General features: G+C 36.9%; 3 protein-coding genes across 8 annotated transcripts; 1 reads left to right on the forward strand and 2 right to left on the reverse strand.

Moving 5' to 3' along the window:
* Positions 1-133: 133 nt before the first annotated feature.
* Positions 134-8115, reverse strand: LOC119997323. 3 transcript variants are annotated; one of them, XM_038844256.1, is made up of 12 exons: positions 6569-8115; positions 4881-4970; positions 4558-4794; positions 4246-4467; positions 4036-4150; positions 3315-3452; positions 2274-2335; positions 2103-2182; positions 1867-1943; positions 1748-1782; positions 1363-1408; positions 134-424 (listed from the first exon to the last, which is right to left on the reverse strand). In XM_038844256.1, the coding sequence occupies exons 1-12, from the start codon at positions 8030-8032 to the stop codon at positions 417-419; spliced, it is 2574 nt and encodes an 857-aa protein (XP_038700184.1). In that variant the 5' UTR covers positions 8033-8115; the 3' UTR covers positions 134-416. The 3 variants fall into 3 exon arrangements, with proteins under 3 accessions (XP_038700184.1, XP_038700183.1, XP_038700185.1); XM_038844255.1 differs by lacking the exon at positions 134-424 and adding an exon at positions 442-634; XM_038844257.1 differs by lacking the exon at positions 134-424 and adding an exon at positions 443-634 and having other exon boundaries at positions 1867-1937; positions 6569-8114.
* On the reverse strand, positions 8040-10028 carry LOC119996878. Its single transcript, XM_038843659.1, has 3 exons — positions 9911-10028; positions 9207-9637; positions 8040-8204 (listed from the first exon to the last, which is right to left on the reverse strand). The coding sequence occupies exons 1-3, from the start codon at positions 10026-10028 to the stop codon at positions 8040-8042; spliced, it is 714 nt and encodes a 237-aa protein (XP_038699587.1).
* A 1873-nt stretch (positions 10029-11901) lies between these two features.
* Positions 11902-15919, forward strand: LOC119996129 (binding partner of ACD11 1-like). Of its 4 annotated transcripts, none has more exons than XM_038842658.1 (8): positions 11902-12052; positions 12151-12254; positions 12666-12741; positions 13530-13601; positions 13680-13745; positions 13927-14270; positions 14495-14618; positions 15516-15919. In XM_038842658.1, exons 1-8 carry the CDS (start codon positions 12047-12049, stop codon positions 15534-15536), a joined length of 813 nt encoding a protein of 270 aa, XP_038698586.1. In that variant the 5' UTR covers positions 11902-12046; the 3' UTR covers positions 15537-15919. The 4 variants fall into 4 exon arrangements, with proteins under 4 accessions (XP_038698586.1, XP_038698587.1, XP_038698588.1 ...); XM_038842659.1 differs by having other exon boundaries at positions 13930-14270; XM_038842660.1 differs by having other exon boundaries at positions 13530-13595.
* The last annotated feature ends 251 nt before the right edge of the window (positions 15920-16170 follow it).

Raw genomic sequence — 16170 nt, forward strand, 5'->3', positions numbered from 1 at the left:
GCTTGCAGTGATTCATTAACAACAATCATTCCACCAGATCACAAGAAACCCAACCCTAGTTTTTGTTGTTCTTGGTGCTAATTGTTTACATGTTTGCTTAAAAGCTTTTTTGCTCCTAAAGAAGGTAAGCAACTGGAGAAAATGAAACAAGGTTTTGAATTGTACAAAGCCATGCAGCATGGTTCAGTATGGCATAACCACTTATATCAGAACTACATTAGGTTAACCATTGATGCATGTCAACCAACACTTTGATTTACAATAATTAGTGCGACACGACTGTACACAATGGAAAACTGTCTGCTGTGTAACTTGATCTTCTGATGGAAGATCTTCACTTGACAGAAAACAGCTTCTTGTTTATTAACTGCCTTTCAACATGTTCAAATGCTCTCATAAATCTGTACAGGACTCTGCTATTGGTCTGAAAATGAGAAATGATGCGTGCGTCAAATAACGATTAATACAAGAATTACAAACAAGGTTAAGAAGAGATTAGAAAGGAAAATTACATGGTTCTGACAAAATGAAAGCATAATAACTACATGCTTTTGCCAAACTGCGATCATAAAAACAAACAAGAAAGGGCAAAGACTACCGAAGTCCAAGAATCCATCAAGTTTCTAGGAAAAATCTGTCAAAATGGAAATATACAGCAAGAGAGTAGCACATCAAAAGATGTCGATTCCCGCGTAAACTACCAATGTGAAAATTTTAGATTCAATGTCCTATTAAGTATTAACCAGTGCTCTTAGCACTTATTAAGTAGACGAGTGGAGATGCCACGTCCTACAAATTACAATCTTGCCACGTGCATGAAAAGAATTTCTAATGAAGCAACTCCTTGCCCAATGTGTTAGATTAGATCACTTGTTAACAAAGCCAATTATTAAATTCAAATGCTACTTAATCATCCTCCAATAGAAAACATGTAAACAAGACTTCTTTGAATTGCTTGAACTGTACCTACCTACAAACTAGTTTCAAATGCAATGTGATCAAGACAGTAACGAAACAAGGAAATACCTGCAGTGAGCTAAACCTAAATCATGCTCCTAGACAAGCAGATTAAAAAGACCCACAGACCATACTAATGATTATAAGGGTAGTCTACTGGTAAGGGAAGGGGAATTTGAGACCACTGTGAGTCTGAACTCAGAGGTCCTGAATTTGAATCCCCTTGGCACAACTTGGATTATACAGATACTGGTTCCTTGCAGATGGTAGCTAGTATCCGTAGCTCTGTGCAAGTTTGGTCCAATGAGGCCTAACCTTGGAGAGGATCCACTTCCTCAAAATAATCCTAATGACTATAAGAAACAGGAAAGGCACGTGATATAGAAAGGTGAACATTGTACTTACATCTATAGTGCAGACTGTTTCTACCAAGGTATGGAGCTTGTTCGTTCTGCAAACAACATCCATGAGCACAAACACAAAATACATGAATATCAAGCTATATTATATTTAACAAACAATACCTTCAGAATCCAAAGGCTAAGTCTTGATAGCAGGAATAGGAAATTAAAGTATGTCAAAGAACACCAAAGAGTTTGTTTTGAAGATACTTTCCAAGCCAATTTAGACAAACAAGGCAAGTCATGAAAGCAGTATACTCAATCCGTCTATTTTTTCCTTTTTTAACAGACATACTCAACTGGACTTTTAAGAACCGTCATCTGCCCTTAGAAAAAGCTATTTATTCAATACAATAAATACAAATTATCCAAACATATCAATCCGGTACCTGGAAGCCATTTGCATAATCCAGACGCCCAACACCTAACAACATCGTTAAGAAAAGAGTAAATAATAATAAAAAAATAATTCAAGTCAGCCACAATCACTTACGACATAAGAACTGACCTAATCTATAACCAGTTCCTTGTTGTTGTTGATGTGAAAGAGATGTTGCTCCAACACCATAGGCATATGTGCTGTAACTAGAAAGCAGAAAATATTAATGCATGTCGGTAAAATTATCATTCCCACATGCAGGCACGATGTAAAAATAATTCACGACCATGTGACAAGCAAAATTATTTTCAGAGTATTAAATAGGTATTGAACATATAAATCATATGGATATAAACTCAAAGTACCTTGCACTTGCAACCGGAAAAGAACTCTCCAAACGCATACGAGGATAGCCTCTAGGTTCTGTATTGTACAAATCGTCTTCCTGATTGGCAGAAAGAGTAGGGTTAGATAAAGACAAATTAAAAGAGTCCATTAATCACAATTCTATCTAATTAATGAGAGGGATGGCTTACAAATGTAGAATGAGGGCGCTTCCTTCCTGGTAAGGAGTAAGAATCACCTACAATGGGAGATCCTGCCCACAACATTAGGGGGTTAAGTCAGACAACATCAGGTAAAGCATTTTGCCTCTGCTAGACTGCTACTATAATAAATAAATAAATAAAAACTCAGCAGCCCAAAATACGAGTAAAAATATCAAAATTTCAAAAGCAGGAAATGAGGTCACAAGGAATAGCATGTAATTGCAAAATTATTTGAGACCGAGCCCATATAGTAAACATACTCATTTTTCCAAGCATGTGAACCAAGTAAAAAAAAAAGTATCGACTCATTAAAAGAAATGTCTAAAGCTGAAGCCTATTTTTGTACTAAACCCTATATAAAAAGAAAAAAGGAAGTGTAGAAAAAGATTAATTAGCAAAGATGGGTTCCGGGTAGTTTCACAAAATGATAAACTAGGTTGTGTATGTCCTCCAACTGAAAAGTTAATTTTCCAATGGGTACCCCATCCAAATCAAACCAACTTTTAAAATGCATCATAGTTAATTAATTAAGATCAAGACTTATTAGATAGTAGTTTTTGAAGATTTCAACCCAAATCCATTACTTAATCTCAGTTCAATGTGATGTTCTTTTCCTTAGTTTCTGCGAAGTAATGAAAACAGAAAATAGAACTTGGGCAACACCACACAAGACAAACTTAAATGAGGAAGTCGCAAACTAGTATTTGAGTAAAAGTTGAAACAATATGTCATCATCATCCGAGCCTTTATCCCAAAAGTTTGGTGGCAGCAACATGAGTATCTGAGAAAATCAATGGGAATCCACTACTTGTATTCGTTTTCGCCATCAATTTCTATCGAGGATCATACTTGCATCAACTCCTATTGAATCCATATTCTTTCTAACTATTTCAAGCCATGTGTTTTTAGGTATTCCTCTTCACTTCCTAATTGAGACAATATATATCCCATTGAAAACCATAAATGAGATTACAGGTAAAATAAATATATCAAGCACCGCATAAAAAATGAACCAAAATGACAATATACCTGTATCAAATCTAGATTGCAATTTCCGGAAAGAAGCTCGATCTGCTAAGAGTCGTTCAAGTTCAGCAGAAGACCTTCTATTATCTATTTTATTTATATTCTGGAAAATACTAGATATGCTCTTGTTTCTGGGTTCACCTGAAGCAAATAAATACATCATTCATCAGCAAAAGAAAAATATGCTTCCCAACAGTTGTAATGTATAAGAAACTGATCTGATTGAAATGACTTGGCAATTTTAAGCGTAATTTACTAGGTTGCATTATGATTTCCACTAGTGATTTTATTTCGAACTTGAGTACCACCAAGTTGAGTATATGCCTTAACCACCTCGAATGAGGTTATGAGGGTTTGTTGGCAATTTCCACTTGTGATGTGATGCTATGCTGAACTCGTAAAGGCATCCCAGTCCTAGGTTTGTGAAAAGGGAAAGAGGGTAATAGGGGATATTGAATCTTTTAACCCAAAACTCGTGCAACTACATAAGTATGAAAAATATACACCATTTCCACTATCTGATTCCTGATCAGGATCAAGCAAAAGGGAACTTTTATGATTCCATGTGGCATCATACCATTCCTGAGTCAAGGAATAGGCCCCACTTTGTTGATTCCCTTGTGACAACACACTGTCACATGGACAGCATGATACCAGAAAAGTATCTAGACATCCCATCTATAGAAGGAAGTACAACCAAAATTAAAAACTAAACAGCACTCACGTTGGCTTACTGTGGGCATCTGTTTCGAAATTTCTTCAGTTTTGATAGTCTTGGAGATTTTCCGATGTGGCTTGTTTTTCGGCTGTGGTTTTGCAAGAGAAACCTTCACATGTACCTAAACAATTGCAGTTGCAATTATCACAACTATGTTATAATTTGAAAATAATGGCAGACTAGACAACTGTCTTTGTGAAGAAAAAAAAACAAAACCTTAGATCCCTCGTCACTCAATGGTTCCTGATTAAATGACTCTATGCATGCAAGAGCAGCCTCACGGGTTGTAAAATTGACAAATGCAAAGTCTTTTCTTCTAGAAGAACGTAGATTTCGGGAAAGCACCACATTTTCAATCTCCCCAAACTTTTTAAAATAGCCTCTTATTTTCTCCTCATTCCATGAGGAAGGAAGGTACTCCGCATAAACTGATTTCACCTGCAAATAGGACCCATCATTGAGCATCTATTATTTTATAATCAAAGCAGTGCAGCAACAATAGAATCCAAAACTTTGAGCCAGAAAGACCTTCAGCATTTCTTCTTCATCTGGCTCGCTCAAGGGTTCAGCCCACGCAACTTTAATGTTCTGAAGCTTCCCCGGCATGTCGTTCGTTTGAAGTATCTTGTAAGCAATTTGAGCATCTTTATTACTTTCAAGTTCCAAGAATGCAAAACCACGATTTCGTTCAATATTATTGGGATCAGCCATAACTGTGACTTTGTCTATCTTCTCAATTCCTCTCTCTTGCAACAATTTGATAACCTGCCCAAATACAAGAATTATTTCTTTAAGGTGCATAATTCAATCATGAGGAAAGAAATCAAGAGATACAGCATGTGAATCCTTACATCTTCATTCTTCCACTTCTTGTCAATGTTACCGAGAAATAATGTGTCATTGCCCTCAACTGGAGCTGGACTACATTGCTTGCCACAAATCTATGGTTGAATTTTTAAAAAAGAAGCAAGATTGGTTATACAAGGAATGACAAGTATCTTCTAATTACACTCAAAGTAAAGGTCAATAATATAACATAAAACAATAGCAACATCTTCACCAAAAAGTTGTTGGGAGACCGAGCAGAAGATTGAGGAGGTTGAATAATAAAACACTACAATATATCGCATAATGATTAGTGATTGGCTGAGAAAGTTATAGAAGGCGAAAATGGGATACCAGCCTAATGCAACCAAAGGTTAAGTATAAGACAAAAATTTTCAATGGATAATAAAACAAAAACTCACAAACATTCCTGAACATAAGATAAAAGAAAGCCCTCAAACATTACTCTCTTCCAGGATCTACATACACCTTCATCTATCACGAATTGTAAAAGAACAGTACAAAAGTATGAAAGAACAAAATTTTAAGAAATAGAACGTGAATTTCAAACATCCTATGTCCATGTTATGTAAATTTTAAATGGATAGCTCAATCAATGCAATCTTTATTCAATCTGCTGCTACAGTTGCATGGAAGACAAGTTATGCTGAACAACAATGACAGCGTAATGTACCGTCTCAATATTTTGAAATTTTTTGTAATATTTATTTGATGCTATCAAATCTCACCCAGGCTAAAGACTGAAAATAATAATAATAATAATAATCATAAGGTTTTTGGAAACAAACATCAAACATTTACAGTTAACTGTACTGAAAATAATGCTATAATATGAAACATTCAATCTCATTAGTAGTTTATTTCCAAATTTAAGAACATGACATAATATTAAATGCAACACATCACTAAACTCAATTGGCATCCAAACAATAACTTTAGAAGCATGAATTCGAGAAATAATTATATTCGCTTAGATCACCAAATATGTTCTAACAAACTAAAATGTTACCTTAAATTGTTCAAAGTATACCTATGAAGCGCTTGTCAATTAGTTAAAAGTCTGAAATACTTCCGGAACTATGAAAGAAAGTTTATTATTATCATTATTCTTTTTTGAAAGCGGAATCAAGTAAGAAAGTTGACTCCTTGCAAACATAAATTCCATTACAGATATGGCTTAGCTAAGGGTCCCACAGTTCCAAATATGACATGTATAAAAAGCAACATGAAGAAGAAGCAAATGATCATTTCGGTATTCAAGGGGCAGAAGCCATCAACCACTCCCAATCATCTTAAGCAGTAGGTTATTTGCATCTGTTCTAGGATGAATTCAAAAGTAGTAGGAACAGTGATGCTTGAAATGTAGTTAAAACTTTAGCAAAATCATACATGAGACCTAACCTATGGTTTATGCACTTCTTCAGTATAAAGGTATTTTTAGTGCAATCTTGCTGCTCCAATCATATCAGGTGAAGCAAATGCACTTATTATTCCCTAATTCGGGAGCCTCAAATCATCACCGATAAGGCGATAATCATGTTGAGTCGTTGATGGCTTGCCGCCACCAGCAAGCTAGTGCTTGCCACATGGTAGTCTCGTGAGTTAAGGACTCATATTTTACACAGCTGGATACATAAGTTCCATGATTTGGCTTATGTAATTATACTCAAAACTCAAATTCAAAGAAATTTACCTCGACTAGGGGGTGTTTCTCCAATGCACTCTTAGCATCAGATGCAGAAGCAAACCTCACAAACCCATAACCCTTATTCTTCCCTGTCTTACCGTTGACCAACAACCTCACTTCCACAATCTTGCCCGAATCCTCAAACACTTTCGTTATGTCCTCCTCCTTGGTATCCTTGTCAAGCCCACCAATAAAAATCTCTGTTTGCCTCCTCTTCCTCCTCTCCAGTGCCTCTAATTCTCCACTAAGAGCTATCCCCCCTGTACTTGTTTTACACTCCGCAGTCAAATTGTCATCGTTCCCCTCTCCCTTTACTCCCTCCTCTGCTCCACCACCCAGCTCCTTAAACCTAGCACCACACTCACAATTTCCACTTAATAAACCTACGTTTGTGTGTTCCTCTGGAACCTCAGTTACCGTTGTAGGCTTTATAACTACGTCCTCATTGTTCTCAGGCTGCAACGGCACTTCTGCCACAGAACCCTCTTTGCCTCCTCCACAAGTCTCAGTTTTTTTCAGGTTTTCAACTTCCTTTGAACCGTCAGCTGCTGGGTTACTATTTTCGGTTATGTCCGCAAACAAATTAAGTTTTTCGACTTCCATTGAATCATCAACAGGACTCTCTGCTCCATCAACCGCTATATTAGGTTTTCTGACTTCCACTGAACCATCGGTAAGTGAATTAGGATTTTCGACTCCGTCGACGGCTAAATTAGGTTTTTGTTTTTTGACTTGCGCTGAATCATCAATAAGTGAATTAGGATCTTCTGCTCCGTCAACAACTAGATTAGGCTTTTCAATTACCACTAAAGAAGTAGCATTCCTATCACCATCACCATCACCAAATACTTCATGTCTCTCCAATTCTTTGTTCGAACAAGCAGCCATACCCTTTTGAACACCTTTGGAGACTCTCTTCTTCACCAATTTCTTCACAATTCTCACCACCTTCTTCTTCTTCACCACTCCACTCTCCGCCTCCACCATTACAGAAACAACATCTTCTCTCGGACTCGTTTTCCCTCCTCCATCCGCAGAGTCTCCTATGGCAGTTCCTAGGGTTCCCTCAACACCAATCCGCTCCACTTTCTCCTCACGAACCTCATCCACACTCAATCTCTCAATGGGATCAGCCTGGCCGCCCTCCCCACACGCCCTATCTTGTCGAATTCCGTCTCCAATAGTAGATTCCCCGGCACCACAACTCGCATCCGCTGAAGCGCTTTCAGTCCCAATTGGAGGAGCCAAAATTACCATTTCAGGAGCGGAATCAGTAGTCTCCGTCGTCGTTTCTTCACCGTCTCCCACGTTTATCCTACATATCTCGGAGCCAGATTCAGAAGGCGGAACGTCAACTTCAGGCGGTGTTTCCGTAACTTCCTTTGCTGCTGCTGCTGCACGTCTTGAGGAGGTCCTAAGGGAACGCCTAGGGCGAGGCCCTGGGGGTTGAGGCTTCTTCCTCGGAGGCATTTTTTAATTAATTTTCAGGTGGAGTTAATGTCTCCTCTTTCATGTATCTGATTCTGTACTGTGAACTTAAAAACCGTTGTCCGATTGCCGGAGCAGAAGGGAAGAGAAGGGTAAGACTATTAAAATACGAAATTGCCCCTGGGCCCATTCTGTAGCTTAAGAACCAGACTGCCTGTGCCATACAAACACGCACAAAACAAAAATGTTAAGGATCCCTGTGAATGTGATCCCAGTTATCGTAGTAATCCATCTTGATCATTGATTGATGTAAATGTAGGGACTTACAAAACCTATTGCATATCAATTAAGGGATATGATTAATTACTGAGATGACTGAGATCTCTTTTACTGGGATCCTTATCATTTCTGTGCATAAAAATGGCTCCACATATGATAGCAATGTTATTAGGGATAACAAAATGTATTGGGAGACAATATTTCGCTTGCCTGGTTTTTTGTTTGATAGAGATAGTGTCAATATTGATTTTTTGGTGTATATGTGAGTGGAGTTTAAGTGAGGCTCATGTTTGGAGTCAACATAAAAGTCAATCATGTTCCACGCTTGTAAGTTGGGCCCGACAATTTTGTGACAACAAAATCATGGAGACCATTTTTTAAAAGGGACCTCAAATACCATCCATGGACCATTAAAATGCTACCATGGTGGTTGATCTAAGCAATTGCAATATTGGTGTCATTATGTTGGAGCATGGATATGTATTTTGTAAATTTATTCCGCCATAAATCATAAGGATGGGCATGACACAACAATGCCACTTTAATGGATTTATTTTGTTGGGCCAAGAACATGAGCATGCACTTTGGTTGGCCCATTGCCCACTTTTGGAGAAAAGTAGTTGGTTTGGCTCCAATATTCTTGACAATCCAAACAAGCAAAAAAGCACCATTTAATTCCTATGGTCTTCATATCCACTCTTCCTATGCCATGTCACCAAAACGCACTTACCAACAATTTCCATGGCACCATTACAATTGCTTAATTTAGTAGAAATCGAAACTACAACTTTCAGAGAGAGGGGGGTAGTCTCTCCCGTTAGATAAACTTTAATAAAGAGTTGTATAATAGGATATCCAGTCATATTTTCTTTCTTGGAAAAGTAAATTACAATGTTTAGTTTTGGAGATGATGAGGAGCTTGATATTTGTTCATTACATATATCCCTACAAGCACCACCACAACCGCCACTGCCACAGCAGCCACCCCCACGATCATCGGCTTAGCCCTAACAAGCCTTGAAACTCTTCCCTTGAAGCTCTTATCAGTTTCGCCACTGATACTAGTCGATGTACCCGTGACATCCATGGATTCCTTGGTCGCATTTTGAGCTTGTTTTGGGTTTTCTTTGTTATGACTGTTTGTTTTTGGGATTGCTTGATCTTGTGATTGTGATGATCGCTTAGGCATCACTACATAGAGAATGCCATTAGAGAACTTGGCATGGATTTCATTTCGTTTACAATCCTTTGACACTTTGATTTCTTTGTGGAATCTGCTCCATCTTGTTTCATCCAGAGGACGCGATCCGGAGATTGTTAGAACCCCAAGATTGTTCAGTTGAACTCTCAATTGATCCTTCTTCAAACCTAAAATAAATAAATAAATAATATGTAAGACGCAATTGGCTTCGGCCAAAGGTATATGATGCGATCCCCAATGAGATTTATTTCCGTAGAGTTTCGAGTGGGGCCTCAACTTAATTATCTGTCGACAAGTTGTATGCGTTGCTTGTTTGGCCCGAGTCTTGGCCCTATTTGGCAGTCAAAACTCAAAAGACGAGTACAATGATTGGTTTTCGGTTTAAAAAGATATAAAGTTGGATGACATATATATATATATATATGAGAAAAAGTAAATACCATGAAGATGGACTTCAAGAGTGTCATGTTCTTCCTGTTTCTGCCATTTGCAGAATGGTTCAAAATCCTCGTAAGATCGCTTGCCGGTAGCTCCTGCTCCTGCAGTCTTGGTTGCCATTGAAGATTATGTTCTTTAGTTTGGTTCTTAATTAATTAGCTCAAACACAATTTATGTATGATCTTCGTTAAGTTCACACAATTTATGTATCTCTTTATATATAGCTATAAAGCTAGCAAGCTATACCACCATTAACAGGCACCTTAAGCTGGTTCTGTAGGACTTCCTCATGAGAAAGGTAACAACCAAGAATAATTCCCTTTTGGGGTTTCTTAGGATTTTTTTATATGAGTTTGTGTATTGATCAACTAATCTTGTTGCACATGTAAAAATGTCTTTTCTTTGCATGAGTGAACCAATATTCCTTGAACCTTAATTAATTCACCAAGGCACCCTTATCAGTTGCTGTGATCCCCTTAATGCTTCCATACAGTGCCTGAGGAAGATAAACACCAAAAAATTTCAACTTTACACGTGGTGGATTCCCGTTGATGTTCTCATAAACTCATGTAGTCAATCCCAAATTTTGAGATAAAGGCTTTGATGATGATGATTTGGATAACAAATCCAAGTTTCAAACTTTCCAGGAAAAAAGTTTGTATATTTACGTTGGCATAGTAGTTGGGAGGATTACTTATGCATTTCACAACCATTCTTAGTGAATATGAGAATTCAATGGAGTTCCTGTTCTTGAGAGACTTCAAGCACAACATTTTCTTCAATGGCTGCTATCTAGGGCTCCCTTCCCCTGTTTCATAAACCCTTTTTGCATCACAAGAATCTGTGAAATACCCATCAAAATTAACACTGAAAGTAGTTGGAAAAATGTTTTCTTTACCAAAACAAGCTTAGTTTTTGGTGTGAGTGAGGGGGTTCAATGTTGAGTATGTCTTGCTCAAGTTGCCTCCTAAACCTTGCTTAATATGCTTGTTTGATGAGCACAATATGACTTGACTTCCCTACCCATAAAATCTCAATAAATGCCTCGTAATAATTATCTTGAAATGTCTCCCTTGCCACCATTGTTTCCTTTACTAACCAGTTGTTCGGTAAACAGTCTAGGTGAACTACGCATTAAAAAAAGAAGAAAGTCTAACATAAACATAGACAAAACAATTTTACTTACTTTCATCATCTCTCGGTCTCGGCTAGCCAAGACTTGAACCAGTTGGTTTAGGTTGCCCCAAGAGCCATAGATTTTTGGGCTTTGGCTGCTAGATCGACCAAATCTATCAAATGTAACCTACTTGAGTTGGATATTTTTCTACCACATTTGACCAATGGTAAATCAATCCAAATTAGTTCAAAATTTTCCAAAAAACTCAGTAAAAACCAGCTTGGAATATGAAAAAAAAAAAAAAAAACTTGTCAAAGAAGATGTGATAATGGAGAAGATAACAATCTTAGGAATCCTATAAGTTAGCAAAGATAGGAACAAAAGAGAAGCATAAGGGGAGGAGATAGAAAAAGGCAAAGGAAGACAAGTCACAAGTCCAATAAAGTTGAAACACAGATATTATCACATATTGACCAAGAAAGGAATCAAATCATTTATAACTTTTGTATTGGACAACTCTAACCCTCTCAAAAAATTTATTGATTAAATATGATTTCTACCTTTATTTATTTTTATTTTTATAATATTATATATACAGATATATATTATTTTTTTCTAATAAGGTTTGCCTTTATTCTTTTTAAGCGTGTGCAATTTTCCTCTCTCATCATATTATTCATTTTTTTATTCGAATCCGATCATTATGATAATACACATCATATTTATCATTCTAACGATTATTCATTGATAAATGGAATTGCCAAAACAAAATCAGATTTTCATAAAAAGGGTAAAATGGGGAATTTAAGAGATGCAATTATGTCAACACTCAGGGGCATTTATGGAACATAGTTCCCATCACATTCCCTCTCCCACTCACATTATTGTTGACAGGTCCAGTTTCTCTGGTGTTTACCTGGAAGCCTTTCTTTCTCCTCCTCCCCCTGTCTCTCTGTGTATCTCTCTCTATAAGTAACGACGAGCTGATAAGCGGTTATTGCTTTATATATAGTCAATAACGATGGAGGTTAGTCTAGTGTCTTATGTATAATTTTGAAGTACTGAGACCTAAATCGATACCTTTTCAGTTTAATTATATGTTGTTGTTGTTTGCTGTTGCTGTAGACGAGAACTGTTCAAGTGAAGAACTTGTCAGATCTAGCGACTGAAAGAGAGATTCACGAGTTCTTCTCCTTCTCCGGCGACATTGACAACGTTGAGATCCTCCAGTACGTTCTGCATGTGCACACATTCTTAGAGATTTTCTTTTACTAATTTTTTTCCTTCAAATTCATTAGTTAATGTATCTTTGAAATTCTGCTTGGTTGATGAGAAAACTCACATATTCTGCTCTGCTTGGTTGCTGAGAAAACGCGGGAAAGAAGAATTATTATTAATTTATTATTTTGTTGGTCTGAGTTTAAGTATTTGGTTTTCCAATGAGTAGGCTTGACTTGATTGAAGCAAATGCTTCTTTGTTTTTTGGATCTTTCTGTTTTATTGTCCTCATTATTACTGGTAACGAGAGTGAAAGACGGGAAATTGATAGAAAATTGATGATATGTGATTTTTTTTTTCTTGGATGTACTAACATGTAGAGTGATGGCTAATTCAGGTTTCTATGCCCTTTGTTTATGCAGAGAATCAGGACAATCAAAGGCAGCATTTGTAACGTTCAAGGATCCAAAAGCACTAGAAATTGCATTGTTGTTATCGGTCTGTTTAGTTTCCTTAAATGTCTTTCTTTTCTCCTTTCCAGGCGCTGCTATTTGATAAGCAAATTTTTTTTTCTATGTGTTTTATTTACAATGTTAGTGAATTTAAAGAAATTCCGTGGAAGGAGGACTCAAACCTTGATCGTTTGTCTTCATTTTCTCCCTTTTGGATGGTCCCTTAATCTAGCTTTTAACGCAATTCTAACTATTTCTTTGGATTGAATCAAACATTAGAACAAAGTCGAGTGGCAAATTAAAAAAAAAATTTGGTGGAATAATTGCTCAAAATGTTCTTATTCAACAATCTGGGTATCTCTATGAAAAGAAATTGAACTAGAATTACACCCTCTATGTTGCTGATAAGGCAAAGAATATTGTTTAATGAGTTGCAATTTCTCCTTTCATTTGGCAATTACTACCTCATACTAGTTCTTGTGAATTTCACTTTCTGTGAAATAGTTAATGCCCCAAATGTTTCTAAAACCTTTCATCAAATTCTTCCAGAGAGATTATGCAATTAAGCCAGTGCTTGATTTTTGATTCAATTTTTTTAAGTACTTTTCTAGTTGTGTTGTCGATAGTATTGAACAGTGATCACTGCTATAGCATGATAACTTTTACACCAGAATCTGTATGATATGCTAAATCTTTGATTTTTAAATTACATCTTGCATTCACTCATATGGACAGGCATCAAATTGTGAATGTCTTTCTTTTTTCTTTTCCTTGATCTGATAATCTTCGCACATAGACCAAGAAATTAAACTTTTGTGTATTCTTTTGCTGCAGGGAGCAACAATAGTAGACAAGATTGTTACTATAACTGCAGCGGATAATTATGTGCCAAAGAATGAGGTGCATGTGAGTCAATTATCCAGTCTATGCAATCCTTACGTTGGTTGTGGCTGAAATTTATAATTCCATGTGCAATTTGTGCAGGCAGTGAGGTTGTTGGATAACTCTGTGTCTTTTGCTCCTGTTCAGCATGTGGTGCCAAATGTTGAGGTAATGCTGAACACTTATTTTTCCCCCTTAATTCATGGCCTTGAAAGGTCACTTGCATATATCTATTTTTGCACTTTACTGTCTTCCAATACCCTCAGTATGCCTATTCAATTACACCTTGAAAATTTGTGAGTCACTGAATCCATGTTTGTTGGCTTATGTGTCTTGTTGTCTCTGTTAGCAGGAGCAAAACAGCCCACCTGGCAGTGGAAGAATTTATGTTTGTAAAGCACAAGATGTGGTTACAAATATGCTGGCAAAAGGTTCAGTAATTGGACAAGAAGCAATGAGTAAGGCTAAAGCATTTGACGAGAAGCACCAGTTGACGGCCACTGCGTCTGCCAAGGTTATTTCTTTGGACAGGAGAGTTGGTTTTACTGAAAAATTGACAGTTGGGATTTCTGTTGTTAATGAGAAGGTGAAGTCTGTTGACCAAAGACTTCAAGTGTCAGACAAGACAATGGCAGCTATATTTGCAGCTGAGAAGAAAATAAACAATACAGGATCAGCTGTCAAATCAAGCAGGTGTGAATCAGCTCCATGAAACCATATTTGTTAGTTCTTTTGTCTGCTTCCGATGTAATTATTTTTCTTTTGATGTTACTCATCACCTGTTAGCTATATCTATAACTTTGTTGCGCAAATCAACTTGAAGCAGAATTTCTTGTTTAAATCTCAATTCATTCGGAAAGCATGTACAGAACTTGGAAAGTGAGTTTGATCATTAACTCTGTTTTGGTTCTTGACAGGTATGTGAATGCTGGAACATCTTGGCTAAATGGCACTTTCAGTAAGATGGCAAGAGCCGGTCAGATTGCAGGCACAAAAACTAAGGAGAAGTTTCATATGGCTGTGTCAAACTTGACTGCCAAGGTGGGTATTACTGTTTGCTCCGTAAAATATTGACATTGACCTTTGATGCTCCTCCATTATGATGATTGACTTCTTTATGATCTGGAACTCTAAACGTAACATGGGCGGGTCATACTCCAACAAGGCCATAATGTTTCAACAGGTTAAGATAACAGGGACAAGACACTAGTATTATTTCGTAATTTGTTTCTAATGTAAAAAAGAATGTTATATGGTTGTGTCGGAGATTAAAAGGTCAAATTTGCAATTTTTGGGAATCTCTGGAGTGCTACTAAGAGCAACTCCAAGGGGAGTGCTAAATGGGGTGTTATACGGTTTTAACTACCAAAATAGCACCTCAACTTCAAAAACCATCACTCGAAGTGGTGTGCTAAAATAGCATTTTATGTGGTGGGGTGCTTAATTTAGCACTTCTTGAAGGGAATGAGAGGGAAGGTATAAATGGAGGGAAAGTTGGTTGAGAGTGAAGATACTGGATTTTCGATGGGCTTGGCTTGGCTCCAAAAACCTTTTAGCATCACATTTAGCACCTTGGGTTGGAATTAAGAAATTATACCACTCTACTATTACACCATTCAAGTGTTAAAATAGGATTTTAGCATCCCATTTTAGCACAGTTGGAGTTGCTTATAGTGTTGTTCAAGGATCATATTCTTCACGAAAATGATAGGTATCCCAACTTTTGGTGTCTCGAAGTTATCCCAACTTGATGTTGTAACATGTAATGAGTGGATTTGTGTATGCCCCTTTGCATTTAAAGCAAACCATTCATTGCATTCCACATCAACATGTAATGAGTGGATTTGTGTATGCCCCTTTGCATTTAAAGCAAACCTCCTAGCATAATTAGTCTGCGTGAATCTCCTGCATAATTTTTATAACTTATTTTGAATGCAGGATTCCCCCATTGCTGCTTAAGACCAAAACGTTACCGGAAGTCGCTTTAACAAATCATTGTAACAAATGCATGCGGCGTGATGTTGCTCTCATCACTATGATGGAGAATTTTGGTCGAAGATATGGTTGCAGACATGATATCAGTTGGAAAGCATCTGCTACAATACCTAGTTGCTTGATGTGAGCAAATGGTTGTGCAATTCAATTTTTGCCCTTTCTTTATATTCTTTAATTCATAGGGTATTATTATGGCTGTGTGTGGTGGGGTTCCCTTAATTTTATTTATTTGTACTTGTAACATTGGTTCTGAGGTCAAAATCAAAACCAAGAGCAAGTTCTTGTACCTAACGTTTGTGTATTTACTGCCAATTTTTTTAATCAGTTTTGAACTTTTAAGACAAGAACATTATGTTGAGAGTAAATTCTCCAATGACCTTCCATCACTTGTTTATTAGGGTTCCTTTGAAGCAGAGGATAAGATAACGTATAATATAAGATTATCCTTTAATGAAATTATTAAGTGTTTGATGATTTTTAAAAAACTCAACGTAGTATAACTTTATGTAAAATGAGGTTTTTATATGGAGCACTTAGGATAAGAGGTAACGCAATCAAAAACAAATCTCTCTCATTAACTTTCCTTTAAGCGGCACTA

This window comes from Tripterygium wilfordii, chromosome 4 (assembly GCF_013401445.1).
Source record: "Tripterygium wilfordii isolate XIE 37 chromosome 4, ASM1340144v1, whole genome shotgun sequence".
Lineage (NCBI taxonomy): Eukaryota > Viridiplantae > Streptophyta > Magnoliopsida > Celastrales > Celastraceae > Tripterygium > Tripterygium wilfordii.

Bases quoted from the DNA above. Each gene is read 5' to 3' on its own strand.
- LOC119996129 (XM_038842658.1), top strand. The intron at 13,602-13,679 runs GTGAGTCAATTA...CAATTTGTGCAG, and splicing joins TGCCAAAGAATGAGGTGCAT to GCAGTGAGGTTGTTGGATAA. The intron at 14,271-14,494 runs GTGTGAATCAGC...GGTTCTTGACAG, and splicing joins TCAGCTGTCAAATCAAGCAG to GTATGTGAATGCTGGAACAT.
- LOC119996878 (XM_038843659.1), bottom strand. From the start codon at position 10,028: ATGGCAACCAAGACTGCAGGAGCAGGAGCTACCGGCAAGCGATCTTAC. The intron at 9,638-9,910 runs GTATTTACTTTT...TATTTATTTTAG, and splicing joins TCTTGAAGTCCATCTTCATG to GTTTGAAGAAGGATCAATTG. The intron at 8,205-9,206 runs GTAATGAACAAA...TGTATGGCACAG, and splicing joins TGGTGCTTGTAGGGATATAT to GCAGTCTGGTTCTTAAGCTA.
- LOC119997323 (XM_038844255.1), bottom strand. From the start codon at position 8,032: ATGCCTCCGAGGAAGAAGCCTCAACCCCCAGGGCCTCGCCCTAGGCGT. The intron at 4,468-4,557 runs GTCTTTCTGGCT...TCCTATTTGCAG, and splicing joins ATGAAGAAGAAATGCTGAAG to GTGAAATCAGTTTATGCGGA. The intron at 3,453-4,035 runs GTGAGTGCTGTT...TATTTGCTTCAG, and splicing joins GATGCCCACAGTAAGCCAAC to GTGAACCCAGAAACAAGAGC.